At 43.7% G+C, this 25,364-nt stretch overlaps 1 protein-coding gene across 2 annotated transcripts in view; it reads right to left on the minus strand.

Moving 5' to 3' along the window:
• LOC121577993 (potassium voltage-gated channel subfamily KQT member 2) overlaps window positions 1-25,364 on the minus strand; it is a 63,042-nt gene that overhangs the window by 19,253 nt on the left and 18,425 nt on the right. For both annotated transcript variants that reach the window (XM_041892028.2, XM_041892027.2), the window contains exons 2-8: window positions 19,659-19,749; window positions 19,133-19,259; window positions 17,284-17,459; window positions 11,771-11,896; window positions 10,884-10,994; window positions 10,589-10,684; window positions 2,254-2,348 (exon numbers count right to left, since the gene is read on the minus strand). In XM_041892028.2, coding sequence (XP_041747962.1) covers window positions 2,254-2,348; window positions 10,589-10,684; window positions 10,884-10,994; window positions 11,771-11,896; window positions 17,284-17,459; window positions 19,133-19,259; window positions 19,659-19,749 — 822 coding nt within the window. The remainder of the gene's footprint in view (window positions 1-2,253; window positions 2,349-10,588; window positions 10,685-10,883; window positions 10,995-11,770; window positions 11,897-17,283; window positions 17,460-19,132; window positions 19,260-19,658; window positions 19,750-25,364) is intronic.

Here is a 25,364-nt window from a genome sequence, read left to right on the forward strand (position 1 = left end):
GATTTTCTCTCCCCGTTTAGGTTTGTTTGATTCTGTTCGGTTCCTAGTGAGTACCCTACTATTCCAGACAAGCAGCACCTTGGAAAACCACACCAGAAAGGGGCGTAGATAAAAAGCTATTTTTGCTAATGACAATCCACCTCTGTCTGTCAACACATGATCTCGTGGGATGAAGTGAGCTTGTGCAGTTTTTCTTCCATAAACAAATACAAAGACCACATTAAACCTTGACATTTCCTTTAGAACTATATCATACGTACATTTCTATAATAAATACCATCCTTTTGAAACGAATCCATGTGGTAAAATGTAATGTAATATAAACGTCCTGTGGTTCAGTTGGTAGAGTACGGCGCCATGATACGAAAATGTATGCACCTGCTGTTGTGAGCCACTTAGGATATAAATTATTTGTCATTTATTATTATAATGAGGTATTCGTCTATTGGCTTGGACTAAAAATTCCATCGGGCCCTTAGCCTCTATCAGGTAAGTGCCAAAATAAAGGAAACACTTGAGTAAATGAGGGATACAACGTATATTGAAAGCAGGTGCTTCCACACAGGGGTGGTTCCTGAGTTAATTAAACAATTAAAACATCCCATAATATTATTTTGGTTACCATGGCTAGAAAAAGAGATCTCAGTGACTTTGAAAGAGGGGTCTTACAGGAGCATAGGGGGTTTAAAGGGTGTGTGTGTGTGTGTGTGTGTGTGTGTGTGTGTGTGTGTGTGTGTGTGTCTCAGTCACCTCGGGCCTCATTTATCAAAGATGTGTGCACACAAAAAAGACTAAACCTTGCATGTGCCAGTTTTTCTGCAAAGGTTGGTATATATAAATGTTTAAATTGATGGGAAAGTGTATTTATCTACACGCAAACCTCAAACCATGCATGGGCACAACTTGTAGAAGGCTGATCAACTGTATTGCAGGCAAATAGGCTTATTGTTTGTTTGGGGGAAATGGGAGATGTTTGATGCACAGGAATTCTAATAAGGGTAGGCTAATAAAAACATTAAAACATAGACCTAATGATAAAACAGATCCATTTGCCCGTTGGTAAGGAGATTGCTTAGCAGCATGTCATATAATATATCTATTTACTGTAGGTCTAAATGATAATCATATTACAGGACATGTCTCTCCTTTTCTAACATGACTGGTTTATTCCCGCTAAACAACAAATATTAGTTTACCATTTATCCGTTGCTCATTCAATAGCCAAGCATGCTTGAAAGTAAATACACCGGTAGCCTTGACAGTCTTTGGCAGTATGGGTAGGCTACAGTGTTGCTGTGAGATTGAAGCGTGACATCATTGCCTAGCCTATTTAATCTCAGAGCCAATACCAAGGCAGGAGATAGATTATTATGTTTCTATTGATAAACAAAATATTGAACAACAATTCTTATTTTGCATAGAAGTGTGGGCTGTAGCATTTACTTTTAAATAGTTCGAAAGGACGATAAATCTTTCAGAATGCGCGGCCAGTGTTTGGCACTCGCTAGTCAGCATGCATTCTTTATTTGAAAAAGTCACTGCAACATTCTGCCCACACCGCTACAGAATTGTGATCTAATTTTCTATTGCGATTTCTTTTAGAAACGATCGTAGTCCAGTTCCAACATCTCCAAATCATACAGCAAATGATAGTGGTTTTGTTACCATAAACAGGTGAATGGAGGGTGTTTTCCAGGCGGGGTTGTAGCACTCGTTCACGAACCCACAAATATAGTATGTATCTGATTTCTCAATGAAAACATGAATATATGTTGCGTGCGACAGTTTGATAAATGCCAATAATTTGTGCCACACGCAAATCCTACAATCTCCACATATGCCAGAATTTAGTACGAAATGTACACTTGTAGAATCTATACCAAGGCGCATTGAAGCTGTTCTGGCGGCTCATGGTGGCCCAACGCCCTATTAAGACAATTTATGTTGGCGTTTCTTTCATTTTGGCAGTTACCTGTAGATCCTGATTAGACATCTACATTAACTTTCAGATTGTTATTACTATAACTAAACTTCTATTGACTTGGACCAATAACAATCAATCAGGCCCGTAGCCTCTACATAGATGCTGATTAGACATCTTCATTAACCTTCAGATAGAGGGGAAAGGAATGTGCAAAGGTCAGAGTGGTGGATCGATGGAGGCAGCGATAGCTGGATCCGTCTCAGCTGACACCGGAGAGGAGCAGACGGGGCCAATTTAAATCTAGGTGCTGATTTACTATATATCAATACCTGTACATCGGCGAGGATACGGTGCGTTCGTAATAATCCCACGTCGACTCCAGGTCTGGCCGGGTGAGATTAGTGGCATAGAAGCGCCATGCGGCCTGAGGAGAGAGAGAGAGAGAGATGACATAGAGGAGCGAGAGAGAGACAACACAATTAGACCCAACCAAATCATGAGAAAACTAAAAGATAATTACTTGACACATTGGAAAGAATTAACAAAAAAACTGAGCAAACTAGTATGCTATTTGGCCCTAAACAGAGAGTACACAGTGGCAGAATACCTGACCACTGTGACTGACCCAATCTTAAGGAAAGCTTTGACTATGTACAGACTCAGTGAGCATAGCCTTGCTATTGAGAAAGGCTGCCATAGGCAGACCTGGCTCTCAAGAGAAGACAGGCTATGTGCACACTGCCCACAAAATGAGGTGGAAACTGAGCTGCACTTCCTAACCTCCTGCCAAATGTATGACCATATTAGTGTGATGAGGTGTGAATGACGGAGTCAGGCGCAGGAGGTAAAACACAGAAATCCAGAGTTTATTCAGTGTACATGAATAAAGCGCAGCAAGCGTCAAAACGAAACTAGCACAAGGGAAAAATCCACCTTGTCTACATACAAGGAAAGAGTAGCTCAACCGAGCTACTCACTCTCACAATGAACAATCACTCAAAGGACAAGGGGGCAGAGGGAACACTTATACACAGACTAATGAGGGAATGAGTACCAGGTGTGTGTGATTGACAAGACAAGACAAATGGAGTGATGATAAATGGAGCGGTAGTGGCTAGTAAGCCGGTGACAACGAACGCCTAAACCTGCCCGAGTAAGGAGGAGGGGCAGCCTCGGCTGAATTCGTGACAGTACCCCCCCCTTGACGCGCAGCTCCAGCAGCGCGCCGACACCGGCCTCGGGGACGGCCAGGAGGACGGGTGAGCAGGGCGAGTCAGATGGCGACAATGGAAGTCACTCAACAGAGAGGGATCGAGGATATCCCTCACCAGGACCCAGCACCGTTCCTCCGGACCGTACCCTTCCCACTCCACGAGGTACTGAAGGCCCCCCACCCGGCGCCTCAAATCCAGTATGGAACGGACAGAGTACGCCGGCGCCCCTCGATGTCCAAAGGAGGTGGAGGGACCTCCCGCACCTCAGACTCCTGGAGCGGACCAACCACCACCGGCCTGAGGAGATACACATGAAACGAGGGGGTAATACGGTAATCAGGGGAGGGTAATAACCTATATGTGACCTTGTTGATTCTCCTCAGGACTTTGAACGGCCCTACAAACCGCGGGCTCAGGAACACCGACCACTCCCCCGGCCAGTCCTGGCAATAGGACCTCAGGAACCTACCCACATCCTGATTTACCCGTTCCACCTGCCCATTACTCTCAGGGTGGAACCCAGAGGTCAGGCTGACCGAGACTCCCAGACGTTCCATGAACGCCTTACAAACTTTTGACGTGAACTGGGGACCCCGGTCAGACACTATATCCTCTGGTACCCCGTAGTGCCGGAAGACATGGGGAGCCGTGGGGAGACCGGGCAGAGGAAGGAGGCGGCAGGCCTTCGAAAAGCGGTCCACAACGACCAGGATGGTGGTGTTCCCTTGAGAGAGAGGCAGATCAGTTTAAAAAATCAACACTCAAATGAGACCATGGTTGTTGTGGAACTGTTAAAGGTTTTAACTTACCCGCTGGGAGGTGCCTTACACTGGGCGCACTGCGGTGGAGATGGATCTGTGCGTAATGCCTGCGCTATATCCGCGTCCATTGCCCATACTACCAGCGCCACAATGCATGAGTCTGGCAGTATGGGGGTATTGTCTCTGGGCCTCTCCTCTGTATTATACAGCTGGGACAGTGCGTCTGCCTTCACGTTCTTCGTACCCGGAATGTATGACAGTGTGAAATCAAACCGGGTGAAGAATAGGGCCCACCTGGCCTGGTGAGGATTCAGCCTCCTCACTGCCCGGATGTACTCCAGGTTACGGTGGTCCGTCCAGACGAGGAATGGGTGTTTAGCCCCCTCGAGCCAATGTCTCCACATGGTCAGAGCTCGGACAATAGCCAACAGCTCCCGATCACCAACGCCGTAGTTCTGCTCCACCGGGCTGAGCTTCTTTGAGAAGAACGCACTTGGGTGGCGTGCCCGAGGGTTGAGACAGGACTGCTCCCATCCCAACCTCGGACGCATCCACCTCCACTACAAACGGTAGTGATGGATCGGGGTGGGCCAGTACCGGGGCCAAGGTGAACAGTTCCCTCAGGTTACTGAAGGCCCTGTCAGCCTCAGCAGACCAGCGGAGCCAGGACGGCCCACCCTTCAACAGAGATGTAATGGGAGCTGCGACCTTGCCAAATCCCCGGATAAACCTCAGATAATAGTTGGCGAAGCCAAGGAAGCACTGCACCTCCTTTACCGTGGTTGGAGTTGGCCAATTACACACGGCTGCAATGCGGTCTCCCTCCATCTCCACACCTGAGGTGGTAATGCGGTCTCCGAGGAAGGAGACGGACTGCTGGAAAAACATACACTTTTCTGCCTTAGCATAAAGGTCATTTTCCAACAGTCGGGCCAGTACTTTGCGAACCAGGGACACATGCTCGGCGCGCGTAGCGGAATACACCAAGATGCCATCGATGTAGACCACTACACCGCGACCAAGCATGTCCCGAAACACCTCGTTCACAAAGGACTGGAAGACTGAGGGAGCATTCATCAAACCATAGGGCATCACCAGGTATTCATAATGCCCCGTGGTTGTGCTGAATGCTGTCTTCCACTCATCTCCCTCTCGGATACGCACCAGGTTGTACGCACTCCTGAGATCTAATTTAGTGAAGAAGCGCGCTCCATGCAATGACTCAACCACTGATGGAATGAGGGGGAGAGGATAATTAAATCTAATAGTCTCCTTGTTCAGTGGTCGATAGTCAATTCACGGGCGCAGACCGCCGTCTTTCTTCTTCACAAAAAAGAAACTCGAGGAGGCGGGTGAAGTGGAGGGACGTATGTACCCCTGGCACAAGGACTCGGTGACGTACAGTGGGGAAAAAAAGTTGTCAGCCACCAATTGTGCAAGTTCACCCACTTAAAAAGATGAGAGAGGCCTGTAATTTATATCATAGGTACACGTCAACTATGACAGACAAACTGAGAATTTTTTTTCCCGAAAATCACATTGTAGAATTTTTTATGAATTTATTTGCTAATTATGGTGGAAAATAAGTATTTGGTCACCTACAAACAAGCAAGATTTCTGGCTCTCACAGACCTGTAACTTCTTTAAGAGGCTCCTCTGTCCTCCACTCGTTACCTGTATTAATGGCACCTGTTTGAACTTGTTATCAGTATAAAAGACACCTGTCCACAACCTCAAACAGTCACACTCCAAACTCCACTATGGCCAAGACCAAAGAGCTGTCAAAGGACACCAGAAACAAAATTGTAGACCTGCACCAGGCTGGGAAGACTGAATCTGCAATAGGTAAGCAGCTTGGTTTGAAGAAATCAACTGTGGGAGCAATTATTAGGAAATGGAAGACATACAAGACCACTGATAATCTCCCTCGATCTGGGGCTCCACGCAAGATCTCACCCCATGGGGTCAAAATGATCACAAGAACGGTGAACAAAAATCCCAGAACCACACGGGGGGACCTAGTGAATGACCTGCAGAGAGCTGGGACCAAAGTAACAAAGCCTACCATCAGTAACACACTACGCCGCCAGGGACTCAAATCCTGCAGTGCCAGACGTGTCCCCCTGCTTAAGCCAGTACATGTCCAGGCCCGTCTGAAGTTTGCTAGAGTGCATTTGGATGATCCAGAAGAGGATTGGGAGAATGTCATATGGTCAGATGAAACCAAAATAGAACTTTTTGGTAAAAACTCAACTCGTCGTGTTTGGAGGACAAAGAATGCTGAGTTGCATCCAAAGAACACCATACCTACTGTGAAGCATGGGGGTGGAAACATCATGCTTTGGGGCTGTTTTTCTGCAAAGGGACCAGGACGACTGATCCGTGTAAAGGAAAGAATGAATGGGGCCATGTATCGTGAGATTTTGAGTGAAAACCTCCTTCCATCAGCAAGGGCATTGAAGATGAAACGTGGCTGGGTCTTTCAGCATGACAATGATCCCAAACACACCGCCCGGGCAACGAAGGAGTGGCTTCGTAAGAAGCATTTCAAGGTCCTGGAGTGGCCTAGCCAGTCTCCAGATCTCAACCCCATAGAAAATCTTTGGAGGGGAGTTGAAAGTCCGTGTTGCCCAGCGACAGCCCCAAAACATCACTGCTCTAGAGATCTGCATGGAGGAATGGGCCAAAATACCAGCAACAGTGTGTGAAAACCTTGTGAAGACTTACAGAAAACGTTTGACCTGTGTCATTGCCAACAAAGGGTATATAACAAAGTATTGAGAAACTTTTGTTATTGACCAAATACTTATTTTCCACCATAATTTGCAAATAAATTCATTAAAAATCCTACAATGTGATTTTCTGAATTTTTTTCCCTCATTTTGTCTGTCATAGTTGACGTGTACCTATGATGAAAATTACAGGCCTCTCTCATCTTTTTAAGTGGGAGAACTTGCACAATTGGTGGCTGACTAAATAATTGTTTCCCCCCACTGTATGTCTCCATAGCCTCAGTCTCTGTCTGCGACAGGGGATACACATGACTCCTGGGAGGTACAGCGTCTACCCGAAGGTTTATTGCGCAATCCCCCGCCCGATGAGGTGGCAATTTAGTTGCTTTATTCTTGGAGAAAACTTGTGCCAGATCATGGTATTCGGGGGGAATGCGCATGGTGGAGGCACCGTCTGCACTTTCCACCGTGGTTGCACCAACGGAAACACCCAGACACCTACCCTGACACTCTCGCGACCACCCCGTGAGAACCCTCTGCGGCCATGAGAAAGTGGGATTGTGAAGTGCTAGCCACGGAATACCTAACACCACAGGGAAAGCAGGAGACTCAATGATGGAAAAAGTGACCTGCTCACAATGTGTCTCCTGTGTGATCATGGTGACTGGTACCGTGACTTCCTTTATCAACCCAGACCCTAATGGTCAACTATCGAGTGCTCTGATGGGGCGTGGAATGGATAGGGGACTAATGAAATGCCCTGGCGGCGTGCGAAAGTTTTATCCATAAAGTTCCCAGCTGTGCCTGAATCTACTAGCGCCTTACACTTGGGAACTCTCATGTAATCAGGGAAGTATATGGGTATGGTACAGTGCGCAGCAGAGGGCTATGAACAAGTGTGGGTGCTCAATACCTGGGGTGATATGTCCCTTCGTGCCATCCGATTGGCACTGGCGCTGTCGTCTTCCGCTCTCTTGGTGCGCGGTACCACCCAGCTCCATGAGCTCTGGATCCGCGTTGGTCGGGGCGGGAACGGGCAGACCTCCTCCAGGACGTCCTCTGGTTGCCAGCAGGTTATCCAGACGAATGGCCATGTCCACCAGTTCAGTAAAAGACAAACTGGTGTCACGGCAGGCTAGCTCCCGTCGGACGTCCTCCCGTAGATGGCACCGGAACTGGTTGATCAGGGCCCACTCGTTCCACCCGGATCCTGCTGCCAGAATCCGGAACTCCAGTGCGAACTCCTGTACTATCCTCGTACCCTGCCTCAAGTGGACCAGCTGCCGAAATAGGCGGGCGAACTCCCTGTAGTCCTCCAACACGGCTCCACCTTCTCTCCAAACCGCATTGGCCCACTCCAGGGCTTTCCCCGAGAGGCAGGAAATGAGGACGGACACCTGCTCTCAATCTAATGGCGCCGGCCTGACACTGGAGCAGTACAGCTCCAGTTGGAGAAGGAATCCCTGACATAGAGCCGGCGTCCCATCGAACGCCCGTGGTCGAGATATCAGGATCCCTCCAGGTGCTGTGATGTAGGTGGCTGGATCCGGTTGGCCAGCTGGTCTCGACGGATCGGTTCCTCTTCTCTCCAGGCATTGGATGACCTGAAGAACCCGATCCATCGCTTCCCCCAAGCTGGCCAGCATAGTGGAATGTTCCTGGACCCTTGTCACTATTCCAGGCATGCGCTCCTCTCCTGCTGACTCTATAGAGCAGGGTTCTTCAATTCCGGTCCTGGAGGGCCGAAACACCTCTGTTTTTCATCCTCTCCTTCTAATCAGGGGCTAATTCAGACCTGGGACACCAGGTGAGTGCAATTAACTACCAGGTAGAAATAAAAAACAGAAGTGTTTCGGCCCTCCAGGACCGGAATTGAAGAACCCTGCTATAGAGAGTGATTCTGTGATGAGGTGTGAATGACGGAGTCAGGCGCAGGAGGTAAAACACCGAAATCCAGAGTTTATTCAGTGTACATGAATAAAGCGCAGCAAGCGTCAAAACAAAACTAGCACAAGGAAAAAATCCACCTTGGCTACATACAAGGAAAGAGTAGCTCAACCGAGCTACTCAGTCTCACAATGAACAATCACTCACAAAGGACAAGGGGGCAGAGGGAACACTTATACACAGACTAATGAGGGAATGAGTACCAGGTGTGTGTGATTGACAAGACAAGACAAGACAAGACAAATGGAGTGATGATAAATGGAGCGGTAGTGGCTAGTAAGCCGGTGACGCCGAAACCTGCCCGAGCAAGGAGGAGGGGCAGCCTCGGCTGAATTCGTGACAATTAGAGACACATATTTCCCTCAGATTACAGAGATCCACAAAGAATTAAAAAACAAACCCAATTTTGATAAACTCCCTTATCTACTGGGTGAAATACCACAGTGTGCCATCACATCAGCAAGATTTGTGACCTGTTGCCACAAGAAAGGGGCAACCAGTGAAGAACAAACACCATCGTAAATACAACCCATATTTATGTTTATTTATTTTCCCATTTGTACTTTAACTATTTGCACATTGTTACAACACTGTATATATACATAATATGACATTTGAAATGTCTTTATTCTTTTGGAACTTCTGAGTGTAATGTTTACTGTTAATATTTATTGTTTATTTCACTTTTGTTTACTATCTACTTCACTTGCTTTGGCAATGTTAACATACGTTTCCCATGCCAATAAAGCCCTTAAATTGAATTGAAATTGAATTGAATTGAATTGAGAGAGAGAGATGAAATAGAGAAGAGAGAGAGAGAGATGAAATAAAGGAGTGAGAGAGAGAGAGAGAGAGAGAGAGAGAGAGAGAGAGAGAGAGAGAGAGAGAGAGAGAGAGAGAGAGAGAGAGAGATTAAATAGAGGGGAGAGAGCGAGAGAGAGAGAGAGAGAGAGAGAGAGAGAGAGAGAGAGAGAGAGAGAGAGAGAGAGAGAGAGAGAGAGAGAGAGAGAGAGAGAGAGAGAGAGAGAGAGAGAGATGAAATAAAGGAGAGAGAGAGAGAGATGAAATAGAGGAGAGAGAGAGAGAGATGAAATAGAGGAGAGAGCAGGATGAATAATAAATTGAAAAAATATAAATAAATGGAGAGAATGAGAGAGAAATAGAGAGAGAGAAATAGAAAGAGAGAGAGAGAGAGAGAGCAGTGCATGGTTTTAAAAGGAAGGTAATGAATACAGCGTTTCCTTTATGTTTTCATACAAATCTTTGCTTGTACACTATATGCATTTCAAAACAGCCAAGCACATATGAACAGCAAGAAGGGAATTACTAAGTGAGCCCTATTACTCATATGTCTTGGCAGAAGCAACACACACTCCGATATCTATCAACCGTGTCACTGTGTGTGTACTGTCTAAGCTGTCTTTCTCTGGCCTGTGTTTGGTGTTTTCACATCATTGTCTGATTGGGCTCTTGGAGTGTTTGGTGTTTTCACATCATTGTCTGATTGGGCTCTTGGAGTGTTTGGTGTTCATTCTAGTAGTTGACTGAGAAGTGGGTTCAGGATCCAGGACTAGAGTAACAGGTATTGTGACAAGGTGCCTGCCACATGGAACGTTTTGCCACATTTGAACAAGCTAGCATGGGAACGTCATGTAGAATGTTTGTCTTGGAAAGAGTACCCTGAAGCTGTTAATTTCCATTATTGTGAAAGCAAAGAGTATTTTGTGAAATTCCCAGGATCCCAGAGTCTATAGAACCCCACCAGGATACCATATCACCAGGATACCATACCACCGGGATGCCATATCACCAGGATACCATACCACCAGGATGCCATATCACCAGGATACCATATCACCAGGATACCATATCACCAAGATACCATATCACCAGGATACCATATCAACAGGATAACATATCACCAAGATACCATATCACCAGGATACCATATTTGAGTGAAAACGCTCTAAATGTTGTTTTTTAGAGCTTACCCGCTCCTGGTTTATTTACCTGAATAAGCCCTGCCGCAGGATTCCGCCTCTTCTCAAAGTGTTTTTGTCGATGTTGCTCCTGGACCTTCAAGGCAAAGCCAGAGCCCAAGATACCCTTAGAGATACAGACAAGCCGTTAGTCACAACAACAAGCCTCTGGAAAACATGACTAATTCACAGTTATATTATGAACTCTTACTTCAGAGTAACACTTGACTATCAAATTGCAGATGCTTTGGGCACTCATTTTCTGAGTATCTTCAGTGCACATTAATAAGTTACTTCAGTCATGTCTTTGGATAAAAGCGTCTTACTGCTGGAAGTGCAAAGAAAGATACTCCAATCAAGGTGAAGGTTGCGGCGAGAAGACGTCCATTCCACGTTATGGGAAACTTGTCTCCGTACCCAATGGTAGTCAGGGTGATCTGAGAAGGCAATTGGCAGACATCTTGAATTACACCTCTGTTATCAATATTCACAGTGTTTTTTCATCTCACACAAAGCTGTTACATGTAACAAGACAATCATTCTCCGAGGCTGTTATTCAGATCGTCTCTCGTGAAGGGTGACATAAGAAGATACCATCGGTCATGTTAAGTCCCAAGGTTGAATTACACTAATCTCCTCTTCCTTTAGATTCCCAGTTCACACAAGTACTGGGTGTTTTATAAGAACCTATAGAAATTATCCTATTAAGAAATGCTGGGTGTGGTGACTGAAATGTTGCTGTTAAAGAACTGGCTATTTCATGGGGACGTCCACAAATTCAGTTTAAAACAAGTGCAGGATGTTTTGTTGGGACCTGACAAACGTATCCTATTAGAAACCGCTGAGTGTTTTGTGGGGACATACAGTACATACATTCTCCTATCAGCAACCACTGAGTGTTTTGTGGGGACCTACAGACATTCTCTTATTAGCAACCGCTGAGTGTTTTGTGGGGACCTACAGACATTCTCTTATTAGCAACCGCTGAGTGTTTTGTGGGGACATACATACATTCTCTTATTAGCAACCGCTGAGTGTTTTGTGGGGACATACATACATTCTCCTATCAGCAACCACTGAGTGTTTTGTGGGGACATACATACATTCTCTTATTAGCAACCGCTGAGTGTTTTGTGGGGACAGACATTCTCCTATTAGCAACTGCTGGGTATGGTTTGTAAGGACATGTGGAACCAGGCTCAGAGTGACTTACCAGGCCCCACCACAGTGCGTCTGCGTAGGTCTCAAACTGGTCATTGTCCTCTTTCTCTGCCAGGTAGACCAGGAAGGATGCCAGGATGAGGCAGAGGAAGCCAATGTACCACGCCGTGATCAGCTCCTGCAAAAGGTTAAAGGTCAAGGTGTCAGAAAGGAACGCAAACAATACAGCAACTGCATATTCATTTCAAGGTCAGAGTATCGAAGCAATATTACCTTTGCGAGAAAACTTGCTTTATTAAATGAATAGATGCCAGCTATTTGCATATTTATTTTATGACCAGAGTACAAAAGCAATATTATTTTTAAAATAAAAAAGTATTGTATTGGGCTCTCTCTCTAACGGGCAGATGCAAAAAGTATGAAACTAAAGGATGTGAATGTGGTTACCAGTGTTAGGGAGTAGTGAACTACATGTAGTTCAACTAGTAATTTAATTACATTTTCCAGCAGCTTGGTGGTAGTTTAACTAAATTCACATCTAAGTAGTGTTTTCAGTAGTTCATTACTTTTTTTTGCCATGTAGTGGTGTAGCTAAATACTGGAACTACACACTACCTTTTTTTGCAAAAGTTGTATATGCTTAGGCAACAATTTCCTTTCTTTTTCAGCATTAGACCTGCCCAATTCTCACTTAAAACATAGTTTTTGTGTTTAAGAGGTTAAATGACACATTTTGTTAACATATGACCCCAAAGTGATCTGTTCTTGTAGTTTGTAGTCTATGCCATTTCAGATTTTTCACCAAGTAGTTTGGATGTAGTGAACTACTTTTTCAAAGTAACTTTAGTTAAGTAAATTATTACTGAACAAAAATATAAACGCAACATGCAACAATTTCAACGATTTTACTGAGTTACAGTTCATATAAGGAAATCAGTCAATTGAAATAAATAAATTAAGCCCTAATCTATGGACTTCACCTGACTGGGCAGGGACGCAGCATAGTCCCACCCACTTGGGAGCCAGGCCCACCCACTGGAGAGCCAGTTTTTCCCCACAAAAGGGCTTTATTACAGACCGAAATACTCCTCAGTTTCATCAGCTGTCTGGGTGGCTGGTCTCAGACGATCCCGCAGGTTAAAAAGCCGGATGTGGAGGTCCTGGGCTGGCGTGGTTTCACATGGTCTGCGGTTGTGAGGCCGATTGGACATACTGCCAAATTCTCTAAAATGACGTTGGGGGCGGCTTATGGTAGAGAAATTAACATTAAATTCTCTGGCAACAGCTCAGGTGTACATTCCTGCAATCAGCATACCAATTGCATGCACCCTCAAAATTTGAGACATCTGTGGCATTGTGTTGTGTCACAAAACTGCACATTTTAGTGGCCTTTTATTGTCCCCAGCACAAGGTGCACCTGTGTAATGATCATGATGTTTAATCAGCTTCTTGATATGGTGGTCCTCTGTAGCTCAGCTGGTAGAGCACGGCGCTTGTAATGCCAAGGTAGTGGGTTCGAACCCCGGGACCACCCATACACAAAAAAATGTATGCACGCATGACTGTAAGTCGCTTTGGATAAAAGCGTCTGCTAAATGGCATATTATTATTATTGATATGCCACACCTGTCAGGTGGATGGATTATCTTGGCAAATGAGAAATGCTCACTCACAGGGATGTAAACAAATTTGTGCACAACATTTGAGAGATATAAGCTTTTTGTTCATATGGAAAATTTCTGGGATCTTTTATTTCAGCTCATGAAACATGGTACCAACATTTTACATGTTGCGTTTATATTTTTGTTCAGTATATATTTTTCTTAAGGGTAGCTTTAGTGTAGCTTTCAGTGTGAAGTAATTGGTAGCTTGGTAAATTATCTTTCAGAGTAGCTTCCCCAACACTGGTGGTTCCATTTATAAATGTGAGGTACTGCCAGAAGAGCCGTATCTTACACTACTAGTTTTATGGAAAGTTTAAAAGGACAGTTCAACATCTCCAAGGGTTACCAACATGAGTCCCCAATGCCAATGTATATTCATTCTATAACATATCATGCCAATCAAGATATTATCATTTATGTAGTTAAAACATCGTATCACTGTTATATTCACTGATATTATCAAATACTGATTTTTTACCACAGAAAAGTCATTGAAACCTAAGCTTTTTTCAATCCAGTGAACGTTGTACCCTATAAATGTGTCAGGTTATAGCCTGGTAGTAAAAGATGCAGTGCTGGATAGATAGAGTATCAGGTCCACTTTGTCCTTGTCCAGGTGCTGCAATCAGCATGAGGAAATAACCTAGTTGGCTACACAATCCACTGGGATGCCTGCCCCTCTTCAAAGGGGATGGGTGGAAGCCTAGGTTGGCATGCCCTCTTTGAAAGTGAGAAACTCCCTTTACACAATAGACAGTAACTAACAACCAACTTACCATTTTAACCCACTCTTATTCACTGTCCAAACCCCCAAATTGAATGAGCAAACAGCGGATGCGGTGTCTGTCAACTCATGCATATTTAAACAACAAAAAATAAGCTTTTCATGATAAGCATAAATTTGTTAAAGATAGAAATGGACAGTATTTTTCTTTTTCAACAGCTTCCCTATTCTCCTGGCTGGTTTAGAACAGAAACGGAGGATTAGTTAAACAGACCTCTACCTTCTGGGCTGTTTCACATGGAATTTTGTACCAGGTTTGTGAGGACACAATGAATGAGTCGTTCATTGACAGATTATATAGGCTACATTTGTTGCAAGTAACCCGACCATTTATTTGACTCTAAAATGTAAACAAAAAATAAAATTTTGTTCACACTTCTTGACTTCGATATAGAACAAACGACTCATATTTGCTAAAAAAAAACAAGCGTGATGCTACATAGATACAGTGTATTATAACGTTCTCAAACACATTATCAACCATATGCATTTAGTGTAAACAGAGCACCAGTACATTTTTAAATGTACATTTTACATGTTTGTCTTTTAGCAGACGGTCTTATCCAGAGTGACTTACTATGAATAAGATATGTGGTTGTCCCACCTACAGTGAGGGAAAAAAAATATTTGATCCCCTGCTGATTTTGTACGTTTGCCCACTGACAAAGACATGATCAGTCTATAATTGTAATGGTAGGTTTATTTGAACAGTGAGAGACAGAATAACATCAACAAAATCCAGTCAAACGCATGTCAAAAATGTTATAAATTGATTTGCATTTTAATGAGGGAAATAAGTATTTGACCGCTCTGCAAAACATGACTTAGTACTTGGTGGCAAAACCTTTTTTGGCAATCACAGAGGTCAGACGTTTCTTGTAGTTGGCCACCAGGTTTGCACACATCTCAGGAGGAATTTTGTCCCACTCCTCTTTGCAGATCTTCTCCAAGTCATTAAGGTTTCGAGGCTGACGTTTGGCAACTCGAACCTTCAGCTCCCTCCACAGATTTTCTATGGGATAAGGTCTGGAGACTGGCTAGGCCACTCCAGGACATTAATGTGCTTCTTCTTGAACCACTCCTTTGTTGCCTTGGCCGTGTGTTTTGGGTCATTGTCATGCTGGAATACCCATCCACGACCCATTTTCATTGACCTGGCTGAGGGAAGGAGGTTCTCACCCAAGATTTGACAGTACATGGTGCCACAACACTTTCACCCAGTTCTCCTCTGAATCATTCAGATGTTCATTGGCAAACTTCAGACGGGCCTGTATATGTGCTTTCTTGAGCAGGGGGACCTTGCGGGCGCTGCAGGATTTCAGTCCTTCACGGCGTAGTGTGTTACCAATTGTTTTCTTGGTGACTATGGTCCCAGCTGCCTTGAGATCATTGACAAGATCCTCCCGTGTAGTTCTGGGCTGATTCCTCACCGTTCTCATGATCATTGCAACTCCACAAGGTGAGATCTTGCATGGAGCCCCAGGCCGAGGGAGATTGACAGTTATTTTGTGTTTCTTCCATTTGCGAATAATCACACCAACTGTTGTCACCTTCTCACCAAGCTGCTTGCCGATGGTCTTGTAGTCCATTCCAGCCTTGTGTAGGTCTACAATCTTGTCCCTGACATCCTTGGAGAGCTCGTTGGTCTTTGCCATGGTGGAGAGTTTGGAATCTGATTGATTGATTGCTTCTGTGGCCAGGTGTCTTTTATACAGGTAACAAGCTGAGATTAGGAGCACTCCCTTTAAGAGTGTGCTCCTAATCTCAGCCTGTTACCTGTATAATAGACACCTGGGAGCCAGAAATCTTTCTGATTGAGAGGGGGTCAAATACTTATTTCCCTCATTAAAATGCAAATCAATTTATAACATTTTTGACCTGCGTTTTTCTTGATTTTTTTGTTGTTATTCTGTCTCTCACTGTTCAAATAAACCTAACATTAAAATTATAGACTGATCATTTCGTTGTCAGTGGGCAAACGTACAAAATCAGCAGGGGATCAAATACTTTTTTCCCTCACTGTAGCTATCTTAAGATGAATGCACTAACTGTAAGTCAAATTTCCCTAAATAAAGTAGCTATCAGCCAAGTCAGAAGTAGGGTTAGAGCCTCCTCCCTACCTCCAGCCTCAGTGAATTCTGCTTATGCTCAATCCCAAGGCTCTGTTAAATATCAACTTGCAGGAGAAAAACACTGCCTTTATCAGTGTTAATATATCGCAACATGACAAGGCTGCACAGCCATCTAGCTGTTCCATCTCAACAGGCAGGCAGAAGACAGGAACGGTGTGGCGAGCCAAATCCAATAAGACTCGATAGTCCATGGCCGCTTTGGCTTCTGAACTGTCAGACTCAGGACCTGAACCATTTTGCCCTGACACTCCTCTCTACCAGGAGACGTCATTAGACACTCCACTGCTCTCTGCTCTTCTTCTCCCCGGCTCTCTATGGGGACTGTGTTGCTATGCATCACTGGGAGACATTTAAGGAACCACTCTGGGAGACACTTAATTCCCCATTGAGAGTGCTCCATTTATCAGGCCAAGTGTTTGTCCCAAATGGCACCCTATTTCCTATATAGTGCACTACTTTTGACCAGAGCCCTATAGGCCCTGGTCAAAAGTAGTGCACTACATAGAGCATAGGGTGCCATTTGGGACGCTACCCAAGCTTCAGGAGCCTTTGATAAATTGGAGGGTACATCTAGTTAGTTAAAGTGGGTTCGAGATCAGTCACAGCACGCCCTGTGGGGAGCTTGATGATGAGTGTGTTGTTTTCTGTGCTGTAGATGTATTAGAACAATCTGAGAGCTGTAATGTAATGTCCCCAGAAGTTGTTATTTGACAGATGGTTGTTTAAGTCGCCTGTCAATCAATCTGGTTAGAGGGAGGGGTCAGTGTTAATGTCATACGGCTGGCTGTGTGATCAATTAACTTGGATCGACACATTTGACATGTGGTATTAGTTGACTTGACTTGTCTGCGGAAGCTCAAGTCCAGATATTGGATTTATAGAAACATGCTGCAATGCGGGCAAGGAGCCAGATTGGGGTGGCGAGGTACAGGCATCAGATCAATCAATCAATCACACACTCCATCCAGCCCTGGTCTTTGATTACCTTGCTGTGAGCGTAGACGACAGATCCCAGGAGTTTCCAGGTGCCTCCGCGGCGGTCCATCCGGATCATGCGCAGGATCTGCAGGAACCTCAAACTCCGGATGGCCGACGTAGCAAACACATTCCCCTGGGTTCCCGCCGCCAGCACAGAGATGGACGCAATCAGCACCATGACGTCTGAGAAAGAGGGACATTTTTCAGACATTTTCAGAATCATTCAAAAAGTATATATTTCATTGCACACATTTGTTTTATTTTTGTGCATGTACTGGATGTATATTTGTATGCTATATAATGGTAGTTTTTAATATCACAGGACATAAAAAATAATCAGCATTAAGATTATATAAAATACACAGACAATAGATGGACAACAGAGTTGAAATCAGAATTCAGTTGTGAGGAAGTCAAGAATCTCTATCTTCAAGAGATAGAGTTCAGTACCCAACCTGACCCACATTTTCCCTGAAAACATCCCTTCTCAACAGTTTATTGCGGGGTTCTCCAACTGATTTTATTTGGCCCCCCCCCAAGTTTTCTAAGCATATTTCTGAGCAATTTTTATTGTTGGACATAAAATATTGTAAAAACATCAGCAAATCAGCTCCAAGTTATTTTTAATTTTGGAAATCTGTTCCAAATTATTCCCACACATTGTAAAGAGATATATGTAGGGTTGAAAAGCTACCGTTCATTTACCAAAGTTACAGGAATCTTCGGTAATTTAGGTAATTACCAGAAAATATATGGTAATCTATCGTAACTTTGGTAATTTATACTTGAGTAACTTAATTGTATTTATTTATATAAAGTATTCATTTTTTATATATCTGTGCCCATGAGTTTCTGGTAGATAGAACATATGGTCTAATGAATGAAAAAGCATCTAATCAACAATGGCATTATTTTCAATTAACTCTGCAATTCTTCCAACTATTGACTTTTTTCACAAAGCCACCAGTTTGATGCCAAAACATTGACAACAATGACATAGACAATGACATTGACATAGTAAAATAAATAAAGGTGTGCTAAGGATATTTCATGTTTCATATTTCATATTAAATACAAATGCTATTCACTAAGTTGATGGTTTATAGCTTTGTCATTCGATATATATATTTTTTATCATCTTATTTAATTATTTTGTGATAACTATGTGATAAGGCCACACAGAGGGCCAGAGTACTAATCTGAAGTACCCAAAAAGGCCACTACATGTCTTGTGATAGATTACAATAAAATCCTTGAAAGATACCAAAATGTTGGTAGTTTACTAGTAAACTTGGAAAGTTTCCAGTAATATACCCTCCCTTTGCAACCCTAGATATACTGTATGTAAGCAAGGTTTGAAATTATTTAGTCAAATATTATATTATTTGTAATCATGTTCCGGTCTCCTGAAAATCCGTTCCGGTCTCCTGACAATCCGCTCAATAAAAAAATCGGCCTGCGGCTGAATCTAGTTGATGATCCCTGGTTTATTGGGTTCAAGTCACAGGAGGTTGGTGGCACCTTAATTGGGGAGGACGGGCTCGTGGTAATGGCTGGAGTGGAATTAGTGGAATGGTATCAAACATGGTTTCCATGTGTTTGATTTCATTCAATTCCAACAATCACCACAAATCTGCTTTGGGGCGGAGGGGAAGGAAGTAGTATGGTTATATTTGGCCTAAATTGAGCAGAAGATACAATCTGTATGCAATGAATGATCAAGCAGTCCATGGAACGAATGACCAAATGCAGATCACTTAAGTGATTGCTGCCGGACAGTTTTATCTCACTGATGACAGAGACCAGGCAGGCAGTGACACAGAAAAGACCACAGGGGCAGTCGCGGTCGAACTCACCAATCACACAGAAGGGCTTGCGGGCGAATTTCAGACGGCCCCTCCATCCTCTGTATCTGCAGCAGCATCCGGCGGCCCATATCCTCACTGTGTACTCCACGCCGAACACCACGATGGTGACTATTTCCTGTTTAGGGACAAAGGCTTCCTGTTACATTACAGCGTTGCCAGAGGCATTGATAACGCACATAATGCTGATATTATCGTAATGTTTTGCAAAGATATTATGGTTAAATTGTGAAAGTTTAGTACCCCAAAACTAAGGAAATGAGAAGAAAATTATTTTTATATTATATTATGTGTATATAGTCAGAATTGAGAGAGGCAATTAGCAACTACTTTCTTACAGTATGAATAGGTTTTATTATGAACAGCTAACACATGCCGTGTCTCTCCATACTTAAAGGGTAACTCCGCCACTTTTCAACCTCATATTCATTATCTCCCAGCACCAAACCAGTGTCTACATATGTGAAAATGGCGTGTCACTGATAAGTTTCATGTAAGTGTGAACCCAAGTACCTACCAGTATATACAAGGCATCTTCGGAACTCTTCTCATACTCCTTAATGGTGGAAAACACAGAGAGGACTAGACAGGAGAAGACCAGCACAAAACTGTGGATAACAAGATAAGAGAAAACATGTCCAATTATAAATAGCCTTCCTTATCCAGCGATAATCACTATAAGTACCCCTATATACCGCAGGGAAGTCAATCACTCTGCAAGTAATTCCAATTTCACACACAGAGGTCTGCTGGGTTTTCAGTGGCTCCTTCACAAATTCAATTGATTAACCTGGAATTGCTGAGCTCCACTGACTGTATCCCTCCCAAGCCATAAAGAGACGTGAGCTTTTGCAGGCAATGCAGGTAATTCGTCTGACTGTAGCTGCTTAGGAACCCAAGAGGGTTTCAGTCCAATATACTGTATCAGAGCTGGGGAGAAGGGGAAAAGGCAATATATTGACAGATCTGTCAGATTTTTCAGTCTTTGGTTACACAGGTTTAAATGGTGCGTATTGGGCTCGAGTTTATAGTAGACAGAGATGTTATTGTAGACAGAGATGTTATAGTAGACAGAGATGTTATAGTAGACAGAGATGTTATAGTAGACAGAGATGTTAAAGTTGACAGAGATGTTATTGTAGACAGAGATGTTATAGTAGACAGAGATGTTATAGTAGACAGAGATGTTATAGTAGACAGAGATGTTATAGTAGACAGAGATGTTAAAGTAGACAGAGATGTTATAGTAGACAGATATGTTATAATATACAGAGATGTTATAGTAGACAGAGATGTTGTAGTAGACAGAGGTGCGAAGTTCGGATTTGGGTCGAGGGGGAGACGAAGAAATTAGAGAACAGGAAGTGAGATAAAACAGGAAAAGGCGAAGGAAATAAAGTGAGAAAAAGAGTATTGAATACAGTATTGCTATTTCCAGAGTACTACACCACAGCATCGTGGTGTCTCCCTTAAGAAAAGAGGTCTTCTGAACTCAATGGGACTTCCTGGTTAAATAAAGGTTAAATAAAATAAAAAATTATACTTTAGGTGATAGTTCACAAAATCAACGTTTGTCAGACTTTTTCAAACCTCAAAATTGGTACAATGTCAAGACGACTCCGTGCTCAGACCATCTGTTGTGTAGATCCAAGTAAATCCCAAATTAATGACAAAGATATGCAGAAACTAATGTAACGTGAAACTGTGAACAGATGGTATGGGATGTGGACTCATCTCAATATTAGAGCACTTTGCTGTTTCTCGTCTAAGAATGTCTCATGCTTTGATTTAGCAGTCAATGTCTGACAGTCTAGTGGCTTATTTAAAGTGATAGTCTAAACATAAAAGTTTATCACTTTGAATATACCACATGCTTATTAAACCAAAATGGATTCAAAACACTCGTCCTTTCCTTGACTGCATTGGCACTGCAGTCGCAATGATCGTGATATGCGGTTGTTTTATCCTCTTACAGGTATCAGTCAATGCTCTGATTGTAAGTGGCCATGGAAGAGAGCGTCTGCTAAATGACTCCATTACTGTATACGTTAAAATGTTGTATCGTTTCAAGGACAACTGAGTGAGACATCTGCTGTCTATTATGACTGACAATGCTTCCCGTGGCACATCGATGTGTGATGCATAACATTTCCAACAAGGGAAAATGGATATCGGCTCATCACCATGACAGAGGCTGAGTAACAAATGGCACCCTATTCCCTTTAAAGTGCTATTACAGGAGGGGGTCGCAGTTCCGGAGCGACCCACTAGGTGTCATCCTCCGACAATCTTAGGCACCTCCTCACTCACAGTCGGGACTAATCATCATCCTATTGGTGTCACCTGTGTCTATCTGTTCACCTGTGTATTTATGCCCTCACTTCCCTGTGTTCCCTTGCTCAATTTTCTCTGTTAGTTTCTTGATGTCAATTTAGTATGAATCAGTGTCTGATCATGAGACGGAAGTACAGATACTTGAGAAGTGTTCTCCCTGTTTCATTGTTGTTTTCAGTCATAGTTAGTATTTTGTATTTTTGCTGTCAGCCTGTTTTTTTGGAGACCAATTTGCTCCTCCTTTATTTTTCGTGATAAGTCCGTTATTTTGTGTCCTGGCTTTGGGACCACCAGTAAATATCCTTGTTTCACCATCTTTGCCTACTGTCTATCCTGCACCGCACCTGGGTCACACCTCACACCAACCCTTACAAAGTGCATTGCTCACCCTATGGGCCTTGGTCAAAGGTAGTGCACTATGTAGGGCATAGGGTGCCATTTGGGACGTAGTCAGACAGTACAACCAGTGCTCTAGTACAGAGTCGCTGCAGACTCCCTATGGTTCCCTCGACTACGTGGAAACAGTTGTCTGGTATGTAGATGAAAGATCCCACGTCAGTGTGCTTACAGCCATTTGAAGATATAAACTGATGAATCATTGGATGAACAGTGCCGTATCAAAAAACAAAAAGTTTGTAATACTACTTAAAACCTAGGCTATAGTCCTTTCAACCTTTTATAAGCATGTATGAACCTTTACAATGGCTTGTAATAGCTATTATTATATGTTATGTTTCTATATACCAACATTTTAACTGACTCAAAATGGCTGGTTTTGCTTTTGGCGAATAAACCTGGGTCAATTATAAACAGATCATTTTCTAATTTTCTCTTGACCAGCAAGACCATTTCATGACCCCTGAAAAAGATTGACTGTGGCTGCTTTCCGATTCTCTACCCTTCTCCAGAAGTGTACACTTGTTCACTCCCCTTCATGCATTTAAAAAGCATTAGATTGGTGCAAGCATGGCTGAAGGGAGTTTCCACCTTATTCCTCACACCAGTCCATCCTTTTTTAAATCCATGAGGGAGAGTGTACGAGTGCACACTTCAGGACAAGGTACAGAATAGCAATACAGCCTGAAGCGCCATACAGGATGAAAACCAAACCATGCTCCGTTTCATGTCTGGGCCTGCTCCTCTGTAGAAGATGATCAGCAGGGTTGACGGCTTCCTTTTCCTTTTGTATCACTTATCTCCCTCTTAAGGTATTAGTCAGGATTGTAGAGAATGGTCTCTCTCTCTCTCAGATATCACCAGGCTCTGGTCATTGATAAACCCATTCCTGGGGCCGTTTCTGCAATAGAAGGCTGCTCTTCTTCCTCAGTGTCAGTGGGGCGGGGCTACAGTAAGCCATCACGCCATCTCGCCTCGGGCTCAGACAGATGCTGCCATCCAGGCTGGAAGAAATACAGCCCACTCAGCAGCAGCAGTAGCAGCACAGAGAGTACAGAGAGCCAGAGGACAAGTCTGGCCTGTCTCAGACCTGCACTACAACATCTCTGCCAGCCCCGAGGAGGATGTGGCGGTGGCGGGGGGCAAGGGCAAGAGAAGGGGGAGAGATCGAGAGAGAGAGAGAGAGAGATAGGTGAGGGGAGAAAGAGAGAGAGAAGGAGAAAATGAAAGCGATAAAGAGAGAGGGAATACAAAGAGAAAACGACTGCACTCCACCCAAGCCCCCACAGTGCTCCAGTTTCAGTCCTCCAGCTAGCAGCACGGGGGCGGCGGACCAAAACCAATATTTCAACTCAACGCACAAATAAAACAACAGACAGCAGAAAACCCATCACACCCTCAGCGTGTAGCCCTACAATAATGTCTCACGTTGATGTGTGTGTGTGTGCACAAGTGTGTATGTGTGTGTCTGTCTGTGCACAAATATGTGTGTATAGGCATGTTTGTTTTTCATTTCTCCCTGTGACACTGTCTGGAGTTCAGCAGGCGATCAGGTGAAGCAGCAATCTAGTGCAGCTACTACATTATTTTAATGTGATCTCAACTCCAGGTCATTTAGTTGCGCTGAAGCACAGTGATAACATTAAGCTACATTCCCCTCAGCATACCTGTACATCCCGCCATGCAAATGAGTTCACGGAAAAGCGCTCTCCAGCAGGGAATACGAGGTTGAAGGTCAGCGCTCCCATCTGAGCACAGTGAATTCGCTGAAGCCTCCGATTGGATTTGAGGAGACCAAGCTAATTGGTGCCACCGCCACCAACGTTTCTGTCCAAAGTGTTTTTTGTACATGCCGAACACGGCCCAGTTTAAAATGGAGGCCCGCTTTGAACTCAGAGAGTGTTGCTCGCTGGAACGATCGATCGGTCAGGTTTCGGCCTGTGAGGTTGGTGTAGTGTTAGCCTGAAGGTGCAAATGGAGAATGTGGTAGTGAACCGTGTAATCTGATGGTCAATGACGAACATGGGGAGGATTCATGAAGCATGACAATTAAAAACCATTCTGTACTTTGAATCGAAGGCTACTTGTACGATAGGGTTGTTTTGGAAAGTGTCGTAGTATCAAGATGGATTTGGTATACGGCACGGGAGGCTGGTGAGGGGAAGACAGCTCATAACAATGTCTGGAATGGTGTGAATGGAATGATATCAAACACATGGGAAGCAGGTGTTTGATGTGTTTGATACCACTCCATTCATTCTGTTCCAGACATTAATGTGAGCCAGCCTGTCCTCCCCAATTATGGCGCCAACAGCCACCTGTGCTATAAGTTGTGACATGGGTTGATGCTGTCTGGCAGTCCCTAAGCTATGACCTTGTTGAGGTGCTGTGTATTTCAGGTGTGTGTGTGTGTGTGTGTGTGTGTGTGTGTGTGTGTGTGTGTGTGTGTGGTGTGACGAGTGTGCTCTCTCCTTGACACGGCCACCTCTGATGACAGAGAGGCATCTACTACAGCTCATGACAAGACTGTGGTCAATATTCAGCCCTTCAACAGATGACTTGACCCTCAGATCATATTATGTTCATATCAACAACAAATATAGACTTCCAGGCATCTGCCTGTAAAGGGAAAACAGTATGTCCAAGTCCCAAATGGCACCCTATTCCCTATATAGTGCACTACTCACCCTATATAGTGCACCACTTTTGACCAGGGCCCATATGCCCATATGACTAAGACAATGGAGGTTCAAACAAAACAGCAAGAGTTCAGAAAATACCTCCATGAAAACGGAACACGCTGTTAGAAACAGCTGTTTCACGAAACAGCTGTTTCACGAAACCCAAATGGTTATGCAAAAAATAACAGCCATGAAATTAATAATTTACTTAAATCAAATGATAGGGGGAAAAAGTTTGAATAATATCTGAAATCCCTGGTGTATCCGTTTCATTTCCTAAGCATATAACCTTCTTTAAATGGGCAATCTGCCGTTCAAACAACAAAGTGGTAACCCTGCTGCTGTTTTGGTAAACAGCTGAGGGATGGGGCTGGAGAAATCTAACCACTCAAATTCATACAGCGCTTTGGATGCAATGACTGACCATCCATGAGATCAAATGTATTGTTTTAACAATGCTTTTTTTCCTTAATTCCTCTCTGTGATAAACATGCCCATATTCAAAACTCTTGCAAATACTAATTATTTCCTAATTATAATAGTCCTTAAGCTTTCACACCCCCCTTCATCTGGAAGCAGTGGGATTTCAAATAAATAAAATAAAATTGTATTGGCCACATGTGCCGAATACAACAGGTGCAGACATTACAGTGAAATGCTTACTTACAGCCCTTAACTAACAGTGCATTTATTTTTAATAAAAAAGTAGAATAAAACAAGAAAAAAGTGTTGAGAAAAAAAGAGCAGAAGTAAAATAAAATAACAGTAGGGAGGCTATATATACAGGGGGGTACCGGTGCAGAGTCAATGTG

This window comes from Coregonus clupeaformis, chromosome 12 (genome assembly GCF_020615455.1).
Source record: "Coregonus clupeaformis isolate EN_2021a chromosome 12, ASM2061545v1, whole genome shotgun sequence".
In the NCBI taxonomy this organism is placed as follows: Eukaryota; Metazoa; Chordata; class Actinopteri; order Salmoniformes; family Salmonidae; genus Coregonus; species Coregonus clupeaformis.